At 40.5% G+C, this 19977-nt stretch overlaps 1 protein-coding gene across 1 annotated transcript in view; it reads left to right on the forward strand.

The window, feature by feature from the left end:
- COL26A1 (collagen type XXVI alpha 1 chain) overlaps positions 1-19977 on the forward strand; it is a 783134-nt gene that overhangs the window by 731009 nt on the left and 32148 nt on the right. Inside the window, exon 5 of the mRNA XM_063956052.1 lies at positions 19256-19406. Coding sequence (XP_063812122.1) covers positions 19256-19406 — 151 coding nt within the window. The remainder of the gene's footprint in view (positions 1-19255; positions 19407-19977) is intronic.

A 19977-nucleotide genomic window follows, 5' to 3' on the forward strand; every position in this document is an offset into this window, starting at 1 on the left:
CTCCATGCAGTGCCGTTTCTTGCGGCGGGCGACCGTGCAACCGCACGGGGCGCCCGCCGCGGCACTTCCTGAGCAGTTTCAACCCCCCCTCCCCTCTCCTCTCCCGAGTGCGCAGCTCGGGGGGCGGGATTTCGCGGAATGACGCGTTTGCGTCATGATGTCACGTCGCAATTGCGTCATTCTGCGAAAGCCCGCCCCCCGAGCTGGGCACTCGGGAGGAGGGAGAAGGGGGAGCCAAGACGGCCAGCGCTGCGCAGACGAGGGAGAGGCGGCTGAAGAGCGGGAAGAACCGCTTCAAATGTAAGTCAGCCCCTCTCCCTCTCTCTCTCTCCCTCCCCCCCACCACCACCTGCCGTACTGTGTAAAATGGGGACACCTGTCTGCCAGAATGTGTAAAATGGGGACACTTGTCTGCCGGAATGTGTAAAATGGGGACACTTGTCTGCCGGAATGTGTAAAATGGGGACACTTGTCTGCCGGAATGTGTAAAATGGGGACACTTGTCTGCCGGAATGTGTAAAATGGGGACACCTGTCTGCCGGAATGTGTAAAATGGGGACTCTTGCCTGCCGGAATGTGTAAAATGGGGACACTTGTCTGCCGGAATGTGTAAAATGGGGACACCTGTCTGCCGGAATGTGTAAAATGGGGACACTTGCCTGCCGTAATGTGTAAAATGGGGACACTTGCCTGCCGTAATGTGTAAAATGGGGACACTTGCCTGCCGTAATGTGTAAAATGGGGTCGCGTGCCTGCTGTAATGTGTAAAATGAGGACTTTTTTTTTTAATCGTGTGGTGACCGTGATGATGAGATCAGATGAGGCCACACCCATATTAACAAAGCCACACCCATTTTAACGAGGTCACGCCTCCTTGTCGGGAGCGCGCGCGCCTTCGGCGAGCGCATACTTTTCCTCTTTATATCTATGGGGGGGGGGTGCATTTTTTCTTATGTGAATGGGGGGGGCGCATTTTTAAATCTCGCACTGGGAGCCAAATTGGCTAGAAACGGCCCTGCCTCCATGTGCTCGTCAGAGGTAGCCTGACTGCCATTAGGTACCGAGATGAGATCCTCAGACCCCTTGTGAGACCATATGCTGGTGCGGTGGGCCCTGGGTTCCTCCTAATGCAAGACAATGCTAGACCTCATGTGGCTGGAGTGTGTCAGCAGTTCCTGCAAGACAAAGGCATTGATGCTATGGACTGGCCCGCCCGTTCCCCAGACCTGAATCCAATTGAGCACATCTGGGACATCATGTCTCGCTCCATCCACCAACGCCACGTTGCACCACAGACTGTCCAGGAGTTGGCGGATGCTTTAGTCCAGGTCTGGGAGGAGATCCCTCAGGAGACCATCCGCCACCTCATCAGGAGCATGCCCAGGCGTTGTAGGGAGGTCATACAGGCACGTGGAGGCCACACACACTACTGAGCCTCATTTTGACTTGTTTTAAGGACATTACATCAAAGTTGGATCAGCCTGTAGTGTGTTTTTCCACTTTAATTTTGAGGGTGACTCCAAATCCAGACCTCCATGGGTTAATAAATTTGATTTCCATTGATAATTTGTGTGTAATTTTGTTGTCAGCATATTCAACTATGTAAAGAACAAAGTATTTAATAAGAATATTTCATTCATTCAGATCTAGGATCTGTTATTTTAGTGTTCCCTTTATTTTTTTGAGCAGTGTATATATTTAACTCTGCGGCATAGCACAGATATGGAATTGATTTAAGTCAACATGGTATGATTTGGATAATGTTATATTGATTTCCTAGGGAGATATATATGCAATACTTTATATTGTTGACACATTTCATGTGGCTAGTTCCAGTGGTTACAAATTTATACAGATGACCTCTAAAACATAGTTTGCAAAGAATTGTTAGATGTATTATGCTGTTTTATATAAGGACAACTCGCTGAACTTGGAGTGACTCCAAAATCATCTTATCTAATCAAGCAAACTTCAAACTTTTAGAATCTGTGACCTTTCTAATAAACAAATGTTGACTACTCATTTGTAACACTAGTCATTTCAGAATGAACAAAGCCATGTGATATAGATAAGTTTTTGGATCCATTCTCAGACAGTGATTTGCTGCAAATCATGTTATCTAAAGCAAATTAATTTCTTAGGATTGATTATGACCACATTTTAATATTATTTTCCTAATTGGCATTGGCATATAATGACAGTTGGTATGACCTCTGACTGCTCCCACCAGTGTCAGTGGGTGTAGTATGGTTTGCCGGCGGTCGGGGTCCCGGCGACCAGCATACCGGCGCCGTAATCCCGACCGCCGGCATACCGACAGCTGGGCGAGCAGAAATGAGCCCCTTGCGGGAATGCTGCTCTCACCACGCTGCGGGCGCGGTGGCGCGCTGCAGGCGCAGTGGCGTGCTACGTGCGCCACGCTATCTATTCTCCCTCCAGGGGGTCATGGACCCCCAAGAGGGAGAAAAGATGTCGGTATGCCAGCATTCGGGATTCTGGCGCCGGTATGGTGGTCGCCGGGAGGCCGGCAGCCGGAAACCCGAAGACCACCCGTGTCAGCAATGTTACCTTCAGAGAGTTCCATCATAAGACACATCTGCAGTATCCAAACACTTCTGTTTTTTCTTATACTCATCACATACAACCTCATCATGAAAGTATAGACTCCTGAAAATCAACCAATAACAACATCATAAAATTATCCACAACCAAAAATGTATAACAATACAGAAGAAAGTAAAAAAGGCAAACAGGGATGAACAGGCCATAACAGAAAGAAGAGACACTCAGAAAGAACAGAAAGAAGAGACACGTTTTAGAGGAGAATAGGCGAGTATGTCTCCCAAAAACTAAAATAGTAAAGATAAAAAGAAAAAAAGTAAAACTTAGGATAGGCTATATAATAAATTTGGGATGTAGTTATGTGACCGACGGTCAGGAGATAGCCGGTACCAATACCTCCCCTTCAGGGGCGTCGTAATGGGGGGGAACAAGGAGGCAGCATGTCCCTCCCCAAACTTGACAGAGGCGCAGGCGCTGGGGAGGTGGAGCGCTTATCGGTGGATCACCGCTGAGACTCCAGTCCCACTTTGGAAAGTCTGCCGCCGTTTCGTTCTGCCCCATGTCTTGTGTCCTGGCCGGCTCTTCACACTGATGCATTACCAGGAGATGCATTACCAGGTTAGGAGAGCACCAAAGGTTTTTTTTTCATGCCCCCCCAACCAAATAACGTTGTGGCGCACCTGCTCCCCCTACATCCTGCACCCTCACAGTTAAGAGAGTAATGCGGGATATAGGCAGATTGGGCAGTGTATTGTGCATACACACTGCATGATCCGCCGTGATTGACGTCACAAACTGGGAAGGCATTTACATGCGCCCACCCAATCGAGCTGCCAATCACCGCCGGCTGCTGCAGGAAGTGTACAGGCGGTCGGCTAACCGCCCATACAGACAGTACGATGCACCAATATATCTGTAGATATATTGGTCATCGTATGTGCTGCAGGGCCGACGCGATATGTCTGTGAGCTAAGGCGTTCACAGACATATCGTTGGTACATAGAGAAAGGATACAGTGCTAAATGATGCTATATACTGTAGTTACAATAAAAAAAAATGTTTTAATACAGTATATTTTTATTGTAACTACTGTATATCATTTAGCACGGTATCCTTTCTCTCTTTATACCACTTGTTTTGGGAGATTGACTTATCTCCTGTTACAAAGCTGCTAGGTTGAAACACTCATTGGAGCGCCTTAATTTATATACTAGTTATACAATTTTCCTATATCGTTGGTACACACTGGACAACGGACCCGCAACATACATCGTCTGTTCAATAGAACAGCTTATATATCAGCCAGTGTGTACGCACCTTAAGAGGGAAGGATGAGTAAGAGTGAGGGGAGCATTGATGAAAGAGAGAGAGGAGGTGAGTGAGAGAGGAAAAAATATCTAGTACTGTATATTATAATGATGTCATGTGACTTGAAACAATTGTGCTTAAATCATGCTAATTATTGATATTTCTGATGATAAGGATGAAAAGATAGGAGAAGATTATACAAAGACAATAACAAAGTCACAAATGTTTGGTTTCACGTAGAGCTGGGTACCATTTGCGCCCTAAACATAAGCTGACATGGAAAGGGCTTTTCTACCCATATGTAGGTTTAGATGTATCTAGTGTCCTGCTGTATGACACTAGCATATGTTATAGGTTTACATCAGCAGTGTATATAATTAGGCACCACAATAGTATTGAGGAAGTATAGTGATAGCGTAGAGATGTGAATCGAAAGTGTTAGTAGTAAAAATAGCGGGTTCACTACGATATGCCGGCGGTCGGGCTCCCGGCGACCAGCATACCGGCGCCGGGAGCCCGACCGCCAGCTTACCAACAATGTGGCAAGTGCAAATGAGCCCCTTGCGGGCTCGCTGCGCTCGCCACGCTACGCGCGCCACACTATTTTATTCTCCCTCCAGGAGGGTCATGGACCCCCACGAGGGAGAATAAGTGTCGGTATGCCGGCTGTCGGGATCCCGGCGCCGGTATACTGTGCGCCGGGATCCCGTCAGTCGGCATACAGAAGACCATCCAAAAATAGCATTACCTTATTTTCACACAATATAATAATGTACTGACGTGTCATCTGCACAAGAGAGAATAGTGTTTAGACAGTGAATGTGTGAGCGGAACAGAAAATAGCGCTTAGTGGAGACAAAGCAGCCCAAGATATATTCTGGTGACTCCCAATCACCGGAAAAGATAATACACAACAACAGATGATGAATACACCTTTAGGCGCTACCACTTTCTCAAAAGTCACGTATTGTTCTTAATAAATAGTCCCAAATTAGATCACTTGTTTCACTGACAATATTCCTCCTTGTGGCTGTTCTTTCCTCTTCAATTTTCTTATGTAGAGATATAGTTCATAAAATGGAAAAAATAACGTATATAGTGTAGTAGTTTTAAGTGAATTTATTCAGTAATAAAAGTGCATAAAAATATATTGTTATCCAATTAAAAGTGACAGCTTCATTCTCTAATAAAATTGGAACCGTACCGTGTCAAGCTCCCAGCATGGAGCAATGAAGAAAGTAAAATCGGAAGGTTCCGGAATTCCTCCCTCCTCCCTTCACGCAATCTGCTGACCACTGGACCTGGCAAGGTCCCCCTCTTGTTCTAAGTACAGGTAAAGGATCACTGGGTGCCGCCAACGCGTTTCGAGTTCTTATCAACTCTTCCTCAGGGCAGAATGATCCTTACCTGTGTACATCCTCCTTTATACTAGAATATGACCCAGAAGTGTATCCTTAATTTTCTATTCAACCATAACTGTTTTTTTAAAAATCAGGATAAAAACAATTATATAAACAATTATATAAATACAGATCAATAATCCATGAATTATATCACATAAAAATCATTTTTATACAAATATCATAAGTGCTTCCTGGAGGTCAGAGTGCCATTAATCATAAGGTAACCTCTAATCATAAAGTAAAATCACATCCATGTCATATACTGTTAGGGTCTCCTGCCCTGTGCTGCCACGTCGTCATGGCAACCGGGAGACAAGTGCTAGCAGAGTGACCTGAGCGCAGCTGATACTCCGGTTCGGGTCTTTTGCTGTGCAGTGGTTATAGGCTCTGTGCATGGCAGGGGATCCGGTGCTGGTTTTTGTGCTCACAGTCTGTGAGGTCTGAGTGGGGCGTGGACAGCACCTGCTTTATAAGGCCTCTTCTCAGGGTAAGCAGATGCTGCTGAATCTTTGTTGGTTAGTCAGTTTCTGAAAGTTAGCCAGTACTGTGTAGCTTTGTATTTGTTTGTTGCTTACTGCAAATAGGCCTGGGGATTTGGTATTACACTCTGCCAATCCAGACCTAGCAGTAAGACTGGAGTCAGTCGTTTAGCTTGCTGGGGTTCTGTTACTACTCTGTGAACTTAGCAAGTTTGCGGCTGTATTCTAAGACTTGCCTGTCTAATCCTGTCTCACTGTGCTAGGTGTCAGGGGTCAGTTTAGTGGCAGTAAGCTGAACCTGTGCACTGCAAGTGAGAATTAGGATTGTGGAGACTCTCCTTGTGTCTATCATTCCATCTCTGACCAAGGAGTTTACTGCCACACCCGTTGGTAACCCTTTAGGGTTTTGCTGTTGCCCTTAGCAACAGCATTTCGGGTTCTCTACGTATTAAAACACAACATCTTGCTTTTCCCATCTGAGCAGTTCTAATACAAGGGAGATACCCAGTTCCTTAGCCTCTGGGCTTCTCTGTTCACTTTGTGTGTATTTTGTTAACCTATCACCTTCTGTGTACGTTATGTCATATTCCCCAGTCTGTCTGTAAGTCCATTTGCTTTGCATAACAGTTCAAACACCAGTACATTCCTGCAGGCACTGGAGTGCATAACAGTCCTGACACCAGTACTTTCCTGCAGGCACTGGTGTGCATAACATATACTCTATTACTTTGGTTCATATCCTTTAAGGCGCGTTCTATACAATATAAAAACATCTAAAATAGCTGAAATAGCTGTATATCGGAACGCCATGCGTTCCACGATCGTTTCAACCGGAAGTTCTATGCGTTCCACCGGTCTTTCCGGTGACGCACTCCGTTTCTCTGGTGAGCGGCGCTATGCGTTCCACGGCGGCTCCGTCGGAGAACGCATGCGTTCGAAGGTTAAAAAGCACTTCCTGACAGGTGATAGATTCATTTCTCAAAGAAAGATACGTGTTCCTTATAAGGCAGTGCAAACATGGAAATATAGATGATCCTTACAGAGGCAGTGCATACATAAAGATATAGATGTTCCTTATAGAGGCAGTGCAGACATGGAGATATAGACATGGAAATATAGACATAAAGAAACTGTTTACGTAATAAAAACATATTAACCAAAAAACATATTTCTATGTAAGACCCAGATTTGTTATAAAATATCTGTGTGTATAACCTGTATTTTATTATTGAGGGGTATATTTTTTTTAATTATTTTTATATAGGAACCATTTTATTTCAAATTCTTTGTTGAGTCCTTCTGGGGCAATGGTTTTTAAATTGAAAATCCATTTCATTTCAGCCTTCGCTAATAGACCCTCTGAGTCCCTATCCTTCCAGTTGATTTTTACATGTTGGATTCCTATAAACTGTTTAATAGCATTAGCCTTACAATGATGCTTTAATTTGAAGTGATTAGACAAATTGTGTGTTTCTAACCCCTTCGTGATGTTCCTCACATCTTCTCCCATGCGTGTTTTTAATGCTCTAGATGTACGTCCTATATAAAATAGCCCACATTCACACTCAATGAGGTAAATGACATTGTTGGTGTGACACGTTATAAAGTTCTTAATTTTATATTCTTTATTGTTTATTTTAAAATTTGATATCTTTGATTTATTGGCTTTCACCGTCTTGCACATTGTGCAACTTCCACATCGATAAAAGCCTTCTGATCTTATTGGGTTATTTTGATGAGTAGGTAGTGAGCTTTTTACTAGACTGGTTTTTAGGTTATGTGATCTCCTGTAAATGAATTTAGGGACATCCGGGATTATGTCCTTTAGTACTAGGTCCTTTTTGAGGACACACCAGTGAGTTTTAATGATTGACTCAATTCTTTTATGATCTGCTCCAAAGGTAGTGATGAAGGCGACATTGAAATTGTCTTCCTTTTTGGATAATCTTCTGTTTTTATGTAGTAGATCTCTTCTGTTCATCTTTGCTACTTCTTCATGTGCCTTCTTCAATTCTTGTTCTGTATACCCTTGTGAACGAAAATTGTTTAGCATTGCTTCACTTTGTCTCTTACATTCTACCGGATCATTACAATTCCTTTTTATTCGTATCAGTTGACTTTTTGGGATTCCCTTAGTCCAATTTGGATGGTGTTGACTTCGTTTGCTGATATATTGTTGAGAATCTGTCGGTTTGATGTATCCTTTGGTGTAAAGATTATTCTCTAATTTATAGACAGATCTAAAAAATGGACTTTTTCTAGACTCTTGTCAAACGTCAATTTAATACCAGCATCGGTCATATTTAGTTCATTGCAGAAAGATATTAATTCTTCCTCAGAACCCTCCCATAGGAATATGATGTCATCAATGAATCTTTGCCAGAGGACCAAGTTCGACGCCTCAGCCACACTCCCCCACACATGGGAGTTTTCCCAATGTGCCATGAAGAGATTAGCGTAGCTGGGCGCAAACTTGGTCCCCATGGCAGTGCCCACCAACTGGAGATAATTGTTTTTCAAAATGAATGCAATTCCTTCTATAATTAATTCTCTCATATTAATCGGTATATTGGATTGATTCAGAAACCATTTGATGGCCTCTATGCCTCTCTCGTGATCTATCGCAGTATAGAGTGATGTCACATCTGCGGTTGTTAGGATCGTGGAGTCGCTAACTATGATGTTTTCTAATTTATTGATAATGTCCACTGTATCCTTAATATACGATTTATTACTGATCACTAGGGGTTGTAGAAAACAATCTATCATTTCAGATAGATTGCTGGTGAGGCTTCCAACCCCGGCTATGATGGGTCTACCCGGGGGAGCTGATGGGTCTTTGTGCACCTTCGGTAGAATGTATATACTAGGGGTCTTTGGATGTTCGATTAAGAGAAAATCAGACTCCTGTTTGGTGATTGCTCCTTTATCCAGATGTTTGGTTAATAATTTTTGAAATTCTGTTTTAATCCGGTTGGTGGGGTCGGTTTTCAATTTTTTGTATGTTATTCCATCTTCTAATTGTCGTTGAATCTCCTTTGTGTAATATTCTTTGCTCATCACAACTACCCCTCCCCCCTTATCACAGGGTTTAATGACTATATCTTCATTTCAGGATAAACTTTTCAATGCATGTTTTTCCTTTCTTGTCAGATTACTCTTTGTTTGTTTTATTTTCAAGTTTTTAAAGTCTTCCTCCACTAATTTATTGAAAACACTGATGTAATTACCCTTCATATGTGCCGGATAAAATTATGATTTTTTCCTGAAAGTTTTTTTGGTGTTATCCTCTTCGTTTCCTGACGTAAGTTCTTGTACTCCCAATTGATCTTCCTTCATCTTAAAGAATTTTTTTAAGGTGATCTGTCTTATAAATTTTTCAGTGTCAACAAACAAAGTGAATGGATCAGTATTAGAAGTGGGTGCATATTTTAATCCTTTTTCTAATACTTTTTGTTCTGAAATCGTGAGTGCTTTATTGGCAATGTTAAAGATTTTGCATTTTTTTGGGGAAATATATCCAACATGTTTGTTTTTTTTGGTCAACTTGGATTTTTTTATCTGTTTCCCCCCCCCTGGTGCCCCTATATTTCCGATTTATTGATGTGTGTGCATCTTCTACCATCTTCTCATGAATGGTTTTCGTCCTCTCTCCAAAAAAAATTCCTGATTATGATGGTTATTTTCTCTAAATGGGATATATCTTCGTGATATCCAGTCTTCTTGTGGGATGAAGTTCTCCTGTCTATAAGATCTATAATCATTCCTTCTGTGTTGATAGTTCCTTCCAAATTCTCTTTGTCTGTCATATCTTCTAGGGGGAATCCAATCTCTGTTCTTTTCTTGATCATTATTCCTATAAGATTGATGTTGGTCGTATCTTTCTCTTTCTCCTTGTGTATGATCCTTCCTATGTCTAGTGATAGGGGAATAGATGGTCCTTTTTTTCATAGGGATCATCTCTTCTCTCCTATCCTGATAATAGGTTTTGGATGGATATCTTTTAGATTTTATCGTAATATCTCGTGGGGAGTTATTGTTTTCACTTTCTGTGCTATCCCCTATGTCTGATGAAAAACTTCTCCTCGTTTCTTGTTTTCTGGTTTCCTTAGTCTTCTTCTGTTGATAATATTCATGGTCCCTCTGTAGTTTTTTTTGTTTTTTGCTAATTAGATCTTTCGTGTTCCTTTTTATTTTCAATTCAATTTCCTTCTCCGCTATTACAAATTCTTATAATTCCTGAAATGGTTTTACCAGGATTTGTAAATTCTTAATCCTTTCATTTATTTCCTTCAATTTTTCCTTTCGTTCTTTCAAAATTAGATGGATAAGTGAGAACGAGCAGTTGTTAATATTATAATAGCTTCCCACTCCTTCTGAAAATAATCACTTCCATCATTGAAGGACGGTATTTTTGAAATTCTTAAACCTTTTGGTATTATTTGGTCTGAGAGGTATTTTTCTAGTGTGGCTACCTCCCACCACAATTTGTTTTCTTTAAGTAACAGGGTGCTGAGTTTATCCATAGCTGTATCTAAGTTTTCATCTAAGATCTCAACTTGATCGGTTGAGTTTTGTGTATAAAAAGCATCTTTAAATGTTTTTTCTCTACTTTCAAGATGTGAAAACATATTGTTAGCAGCTTATTTCTGTTACCAAATGGGATAAAGTTTCAAGGAATGTGTGAGCGGAACAGAAAATAGCGCTTAGTGGAGACAAAGCAGCCCAAGATATATTCTGGTGACTCCCAATCACCGGAAAAGATAATACACAACAACAGATGATGAATACACCTTTAGGCGCTACCACTTTCTCAAAAGTCATGTATTGTTCTTAATAAATAGTCCCAAATTAGATCACTTGTTTCACTGACAATATTCCTCCTTGTGGCTGTTCTTTCCTCTTCAATTTTCTTATGTAGAGATATAGTTCATAAAATGGAAAAAATAACGTATATAGTGTAGTAGTTTTAAGTGAATTTATTCAGTAATAAAAGTGCATAAAAATATATTGTTATCCAATTAAAAGTGACAGCTTCATTCTCTAATAAAATTGGAACCGTACCGTGTCAAGCTCCCAGCATGGAGCAATGAAGAAAGTAAAATCGGAAGGTTCCGGAATTCCTCCCTCCTCCCTTCACACAATCTGCTGACCACTGGACCTGGCAAGGTTCCCCTCTTGTTCTAAGTACAGGTAAAGGATCACTGGGTGCCGCCAACGCGTTTCGAGTTCTTATCAACTCTTCCTCAGGGCAGAATGATCCTTACCTGTGTACATCCTCCTTTATACTAGAATATGACCCAGAAGTGTATCCTTAATTTTCTATTCAACCACTACTGTTTTTTTAAAAATCAGGATAAAAACAATTATATAAACAATTATATAAATACAGATCAATAATCCATGAATTATATCACATAAAAATCATTTTTATACAAATATCATAAGTGCTTCCTGGAGGTCAGAGTGCCATTAATCATAAGGTAACCTCTAATCATAAAGTAAAATCACATCCATGTCATATACTCTATTACTTTGGTTCATATCCTTTAAGGCGCATTCTATACAATATAAAAACATCTAAAATAGCTGAAATAGCTGTATATCGGAACGCCATGCGTTCCACGATCGTTTCAACCGGAAGTTCTATGCGTTCCACCGGTCTTTCCGGTGACGCACTTCCGTTTCTCTGGTGAGCGGCGCTATGCGTTCCACGGCGGCTCCGTCGGAGAACGCATGCGTTCCAAGGTTAAAAAGCACTTCCTGACAGGTGATAGATTCATTTCTCAAAGAAAGATACGTGTTCCTTATAAGGCAGTGCAAACATGGAAATATAGATGATCCTTACAGAGGCAGTGCATACATAAAGATATAGATGTTCCTTATAGAGGCAGTGCAGACATGGAGATATAGACATGGAAATATAGACATAAAGAAACTGTTTACATAATAAAAACATATTAACCAAAAAACATATTTCTATGTAAGACCCAGATTTGTTATAAAATATCTGTGTGTATAACCTGTATTTTATTAACGAGGGGTATATATTTTTTTTTTTATAGGAACCATTTTATTTCAAATTCTTTGTTGAGTCCTTCTGGGGCAATGGTTTTTAAATTGAAAATCCATTTAATTTCAGCCTTCGCTAATAGACCCTCTGAGTCCCTATCCTTCAAGTTGATTTTTACATGTTGGATTCCTATAAACTGTTTAATAGCATTAGCCTTACAATGATGCTTTAATTTGAAGTGATTAGACAAATTGTGTGTTTCTAACCCCTTCGTGATGTTCCTCACATGTTCTCCCATGCAATCTAATTTGGGACTATTAGGAACAATACGTGACTTTTGAGAAAGTGGTAGCGCCTAAAGGTGTATTCATCATCTGTTGTTGTGTATTATCTTTTCTGGTGATTGGGAGTCACCAGAATATATCTTGGGCTGCTTTGTCTCCACTAAGCGCTATTTTCTGTTCCGCTCACACATTCCTTGTAACTTTATCCCATTTGGTAACAGAAATAAGCTGCTAACAATATGTTTTCACATCTTGAAAATAGAGAAAAAACATTTAAAGATGCTTTTTATACACAAAACTCAACCGATCAAGTTGAGATCTTAGATGAAAACTTAGATACAGCTATGGATAAACTCAGCACCCTGTTACTTAAAGAAAACAAATTGTGGTGGGAGGTAGCCACACTAGAAAAATACCTCTCAGACCAAATAATACCAAAAGGTTTAAGAATTTCAAAAATACCGTCCTTCAATGATGGAAGTGATTATTTTCAGAAGGAGTGGGAAGCTATTATTAACAACTGCTCATTCTCACTTATCCATCTAATTTTGAAAGAACGAAAGGAAAAATTGAAGGAAATAAATGAAAGGATTAAGAATTTACAAATCCTGGTAAAACCATTTCAGGAATTATCAGAATTTGTAATAGCGGAGAAGGAAATTGAATTGAAAATAAAAAGGAACACGAAAGATCTAATTAGCAAAAAACAAAAAAAACTACAGAGGGACCATGAATATTATCAACAGAAGAAGACTAAGGAAACCAGAAAACAAGAAACGAGGAGAAGTTTTTCATCAGACATAGGGGATAGCACAGAAAGTGAAAACAATAACTCCCCACGAGATATTACGATAAAATCTAAAAGATATCCATCCAAAACCTATTATCAGGATAGGAGAGAAGAGATGATCCCTATGAAAAAAAGGACCATCTATTCCCCTATCACTAGACATAGGAAGGATCATACACAAGGAGAAAGAGAAAGATACGACCAACATCAATCTTATAGGAATAATGATCAAGAAAAGAACAGAGATTGGATTCCCCCTAGAAGATATGACAGACAAAGAGAATTTGGAAGGAACTATCAACATAGAAGGAATGATTATAGATCTTATAGACAGAAGAACTTCATCCCACAAGAAGACTGGATATCACGAAGATATATCCCATTTAGAGAAAATAACCATCATAATCAGGAATTTTTTTTGGAGAGAGGACGAAAACCATTCATGAGAAGATGGTAGAAGATGCACACACATCAATAAATCGGAAATATAGGGGCACCAGGGGGGGGAAAAAACAGATAAAAAAATCCAAGTTGACCAAAAAAAACAAACATGTTGGATATATTTCCCCCAAAAAATGCAAAATCTTTAACATTGCCAATAAAGCACTCACGATTTCAGAACAAAAAGTATTAGAAAAAGGATTAAAATACGCACCCACTTCTAATACTGATCCATTCACTTTGTTTGTTGACACTGAAAAATTTATAAGAAAGATCACCTTAAAAAAATTCTTTAAGATGAAGGAAGATCAATTGGGAGTACAAGAACTTACGTCAGGAAACGAAGAGGATAACACCAAAAAAACTTTCAGGAAAAAATCATAATTTTATCCGGCACATATGAAGGGTAATTACATCAGTGTTTTCAATAAATTAGTGGAGGAAGACTTTAAAAACTTGAAAATAAAACAAACAAAGAGTAATCTGACAAGAAAGGAAAAACAGGCATTGAAAAGTTTATCCAGAAATGAAGATATAGTCATTAAACCCTGTGATAAGGGGGGAGGGGTAGTTGTGATGAGCAAAGAATATTACACAAAGGAGATTCAACGACAATTAGAAGATGGAATAACATACAAAAAATTGAAAACCGACCCCACCAACCGGATTAAAACAGAATTTCAAAAATTATTAACCAAACATCTGGATAAAGGAGCAATCACCAAACAGGAGTTTGATTTTCTCTTAATCGAACAGCCAAAGACCCCTAGTATATACATTCTACCGAAAGTGCACAAAGACCCATCAGCTCCCCCGGGTAGACCCATCATAGCCGGGGTTGGAAGCCTCACCAGCAATCTATCTGAAATGATAGATTGTTTTCTACAACCCCTAGTGATCAGTAATAAATCGTATATTAAGGATACAGTGGACATTATCAATAAATTAGAAAACATCATAGTTAGCGACTCCACGATCCTAACAACCGCAGATGTGACATCACTCTATACTGCGATAGATCACGAGAGAGGCATAGAGGCCATCAAATGGTTTCTGAATCAATCCAATATACCGATTAATATGAGAGAATTCATTATAGAAGGAATTGCATTCATTTTGAAAAACAATTATCTCCAGTTGGTGGGCACTGCCATGGGGACCAAGTTCGCGCCCAGCTACGCTAATCTCTTCATGGCACATTGGGAAAACACCCATGTGTGGGGGAGTGTGGCTGAGGCGTCGAACTTGGTCCTCTGGCAAAGATTCATTGATGACATCATATTCCTATGGGAGGGTTCTGAGGAAGAATTAATATCTTTCTGCAATGAACTAAATATGACCGATGCTGGTATTAAATTGACGTTTGACAAGAGTCTAGAAAAAGTCCATTTTTTAGATCTGTCTATAAATTAGAGAATAATCTTTACACCAAAGGATACATCAAACCGACAGATTCTCAACAATATATCAGCAATCGAAGTCAACACCATCCAAATTGGACTAAGGGAATCCCAAAAAGTCAACTGATACGAATAAAAAGGAATTGTAATGATCCGGTAGAATGTAAGAGACAAAGTGAAGCAATGCTAAACAATTTTCGTTCACAAGGGTATACAGAACAAGAATTGAAGAAGGCACATGAAGAAGTAGCAAAGATGAACAGAAGAGATCTACTACATAAAAACAGAAGATTATCCAAAAAGGAAGACAATTTCAATGTCGCCTTCATCACTACCTTTGGAGCAGATCATAAAAGAATTGAGTCAATCATTAAAACTCACTGGTGTGTCCTCAAAAAGGACCCAGTACTAAAGGACATAATCCCGGATGTCCCTAAATTCATTTACAGGAGATCACATAACCTAAAAACCAGTCTAGTAAAAAGCTCACTACCTACTCATCAAAATAACCCAATAAGATCAGAAGGCTTTTATCGATGTGGAAGTTGCACAATGTGCAAGACGGTGAAAGCCAATAAATCAAAGATATCAAATTTTAAAATAAACAATAAAGAATATAAAATTAAGAACTTTATAACGTGTCACACCAACAATGTCATTTACCTCATTGAGTGTGAATGTGGGCTATTTTATATAGGACGTACATCTAGAGCATTAAAAACACGCATGGGAGAACATGTGAGGAACATCACGAAGGGGTTAGAAACACACAATTTGTCTAATCACTTCAAATTAAAGCATCATTGTAAGGCTAATGCTATTAAACAGTTTATAAGAATCCAACATGTAAAAATCAACTGGAAGGATAGGGACTCAGAGGGTCTATTAGCGAAGGCTGAAATGAAATGGATTTTCAATTTAAAAACCATTGCCCCAGAAGGACTCAACAAAGAATTTGAAATAAAATGGTTCCTATAAAAAAAAAATATATATATACCCCTCATTAATAAAATACAGGTTATACACACAGATATTTTATAACAAATCTGGGTCTTACATAGAAATATGTTTTTTTGTTAATATGTTTTTATTACGTAAACAGTTTCTTTATGTCTATATTTCCATGTCTATATCTCCATGTCTGCACTGCCTCTATAAGGAACATCTATATCTTTATGTATGCACTGCCTCTGTAAGGATCATCTATATTTCCATGTTTGCACTGCCTTATAAGGAACACGTATCTTTCTTTGAGAAATGAATCTATCACCTGTCAGGAAGTGCTTTTTAACCTTGGAACGCATGCGTTCTCCGACGGAGCCGCCGTGGAACGCATAGCACCGCTCACCAGAGAAACGGAAGTGCGTCACCGGAAAGACCGGTGGAATGCATAGAACTTCCGGTTGAAACGATCGTGGAACGCATGGCGTTCCGATATACAGCTATTTCAGCTATTTTAGATGTTTTTATATTGTATAGAATGCGCCTTAAAGGATATGAACCAAAGTAATAGAGTATATGACATGGATGTGATTTTACTTTATGATTAGAGGTTACCTTATGATTAATGGCACTCTGACCTCCAGGAAGCACTTATGATATTTGTATAAAAATGATTTTTATGTGATATAATTCATGGATTATTGATCTGTATTTATATAATTGTTTATATAATTGTTTTTATCCTGATTTTTTAAAAAACAGTTATGGTTGAATAGAAAATTAAGGATACACTTCCGGGTCATATTCTAGTATAAAGGAGGATGTACACAGGTAAGGATCATTCTGCCCTGAGGAAGAGTTGATAAGAACTCGAAACGCGTTGACGGCACCCAGTGATCCTTTACCTGTACTTAGAACAAGAGGGGAACCTTGCCAGGTCCAGTGGTCAGCAGATTGCGTGAAGGGAGGAGGGAGGAATTCCGGAACCTTCCGATTTTACTTTCTTCATTGCTCCATGCTGGGAGCTTGACACGGTACGGTTCCAATTTTATTAGAGAATGAAGCTGTCACTTTTAATTGGATAACAATATATTTTTATGCACTTTTATTACTGAATAAATTCACTTAAAACTACTACACTATGGCCCTCATTCCGAGTTGTTCGCTCGGTATTTTTCATCGCATCGCAATGAAAATCCGCTTAGTACGCATGCGCAATGTTCGCACTGCGACTGCGCCAAGTAACTTTGCTATGTAGAAAGTAATTTTACTCACGGCTTTTTCATCGCTCCGGCGATCGTAATGTGATTGACAGGAAATGGGTGTTACTGGGCGGAAACACGGCGTTTCAGGGGCGTGTGGCTGAAAATGCTACCGTTTCCGGAAAAAACGCAGGAGTGGCCGGAGAAACGGTGGGAGTGCCTGGGCGAACGCTGGGTGTGTTTGTGACGTCAAACAGGAACGACAAGCACTGAACTGATCGCACAGGCAGAGTAAGTCTGAAGCTACTCTGAAACTGCTAAGTAGTTAGTAATCGCAATATTGCGAATACATCGGTCGCAATTTTAAGAAGCTAAGATTCACTCCCAGTAGGCGGCGGCTTAGCGTGTGTAACTCTGCTAAATTCGCCTTGCGACCGATCAACTCGGAATGAGGGCCTATATACGTTATTTTTTCCATTTTATGAACTATATCTCTACATAAGAAAATTGCAGAGGAAAGAACAGCCACAAGGAGGAATATTGTCAGTGAAACAAGTGATCTAATTTGGGACTATTTATTAAGAACAATACGTGACTTTTGAGAAAGTGGTAGCGCCTAAAGGTGTATTCATCATCTGTTGTAGTGTTTAGACAGTGTAATTATAAATGGGAAAGTTGCATTTTACATATAAACTACAAATAAATATAAACATAAATTCAAATTAAAAACTAAAAGTGAAATTAAAAACATTTGTTCTCCTCTTTTAAGAAAACAGTGGAAATTCTGCCTCTGTGCAAATGGAAATTTTATTACAGCAAGTAATGCAAATACAGTAGATGGCTGTGACTTCAGACACCATAGCAGCCACACTTATGAATTGAATGGATCAGATGGAAGGGTCAAGATGCAATCAATCGGAAACATCTAGCAATTGCTGACAATTGCCGTCACTAGCATTGTGTTTTATTACACAAGTCCTTCAGCCACAGAAAGGATAGGCCTCCTCCCAGGGATGGACTGGGGGCCGTAATTGGCCATTGCGGGAGTGTGCACGCATGCGTGTACATGACAGGGGCGCGCACCGCGAAAGGGGGCACGTGGACACTACCAGTAGGTGCGTGATGTGAGTCAGTGGGGCATGGAGTCGCGGTATACCCCAGTTTCCATGGAGACAGGTGGGGGAGCGCGACAAGGCATACAGGGGCCTGCCGCGAGTCAGGGGGGCATGGACTCGCGGCATGCCTCCATTTCCATGGGGACTGGCAAGGGAGCGGCCAGACCAGAGAGCAGGAGGCTGAGCTGCATGCGGCCTTCCCAGCTCTCTGTGTGACAGGACCGGCCCACCAGCTCATCTGCCCTTCTGGCATTTTCCATAAGTTCCAGATAGGCGATCTGGTCCTGCCTCCTCTAGGCAAGTGTACATAAGTATAATGTCAGTCTCACTCACAACATGAACATGCATTTACTGTGCTTTACCTATGCTGGGTCACCCAACATTCTGCCTCTCCAGTTGTAGAAGTCGTAAGTGAAAAATGGCACAAAATCTCCATATGGATCTTTGCATACACAGTCTTGGTGCACATGCACAACGTGGAAATGTGGATTCTTATGTGACTATACTACACTGGGTGACTGCATCCATCAACCAGCAGAGTGTAATGCGAGAAATGGATTTGGCCAGGAAATCACCCAAATTACAGAGGACTATTTCTAAATAGACTATTGTTTAGTGTAAATGCATGTACCATACAGAGTCACTGAGACATCAGTGGGGAACAGGTGCTGAAGGGTGTGTGGCCAAATTCAGGAAGCATGGCCACACCCTCTCCAGAAAAAAATAATGGAGAATGCAATGGCACCCCAGGTATTAATATAAATACCAATGTGGGAACAAAAAAGCAACTTAATATTACATGACTGTATGCATTCTTAAATACTGTAGTTCTCTCCAATTACACGACTGTATGCATTCTTAAATACTGTAGTTCTCTCCAATTACATGACTGTATGCATTCATAGATAGTTCTCTTCAAGTTTCTATTTTTGGGATCATAATTCCAAAATAAAACATGAGTCTAAGAATATTTTTCAAAAGAAATCCATAACCAAAGCATGTGATCCCATGTTGTTGTGGCCATGCCCCCTCCAGCAGCATGCCACCACCATAGGATCCACATCTTCACTACAGGACATGATCATGACCCCCCACCCCAAGAACTAGGGCCCAATATTTTTCTTGGTGCCCCTGGTAGCGATTTTCTCATTTCTGCATGTTGTATAGCTTACAGTAACATGTCCTGTACATCATACCTACAAATAGCTGTTAAAGGACCAGTTGTCTGGCCTATACATGGGACTTGATTTTCCTGCTAACTCTGCTAGGCAGCTAATACCCTTTACAATCAGACTATTTTTGTTTCCTCTTTCTAGATTATCAAACTGGAGATGGCAGAGAGAGTGTCAGAGAATGACCTGCCGATCACAAGAAGCACTGCAGTGTGGAATGAAGACTTTCTGCCAGATGCCATTCCTCTGCTCAGCCCAGGAGGCATATTTAGGAAATCCGTTAAATCTCCACCAGGTGGGAATGGGATGAAACATTTAAACATTGAGATACTTATATCCTTGTTGGTTACACAGGGTCTGAGCACCTTTTCTTATCAGTCCTTATTTCCCGGTTGCCTCTGTGTTCTTTGTTTTGAAGTTCTCAGGGGTTTAGCAACTTGTAGCCATTGCAGTGGAATGTGCATAGCAGATGTATTTCAGGAGATGAGTAAACTAATCTTATGGGTCGAGCTACAAAGTATTCTGTCTAAAAGGAGCAATCTGGAAAATAAAGAGGTAAAAGGTTAGTTGTACAAGAACTCCACCATGAAGGATTCCATTCCCAGCCTGCAGGATTGTTTTGATTGTTTTTTTTACTGTGGGCTGCCTGAGGTAGGGGCTGTGTCATGATGCTGTCCAATGTTCTGTTCTTACCCATTCTTGGGTGCTTTTACTGGTGTGTTTTGGGTCATTATCCTGCTGAGACAGCTTTCTGACACTGTGCATTATGTTTAACTCTGAAATGCCTCGATAGTCTTGATATGTCATTGTGCCCAGCACAGATTCAAGGCACCTCGTGCCAGACGCACCAAAGCAGCCCCAAAAGA

This window comes from Pseudophryne corroboree, chromosome 2 (genome assembly GCF_028390025.1).
Source record: "Pseudophryne corroboree isolate aPseCor3 chromosome 2, aPseCor3.hap2, whole genome shotgun sequence".
NCBI lineage: Eukaryota > Metazoa > Chordata > Amphibia > Anura > Myobatrachidae > Pseudophryne > Pseudophryne corroboree.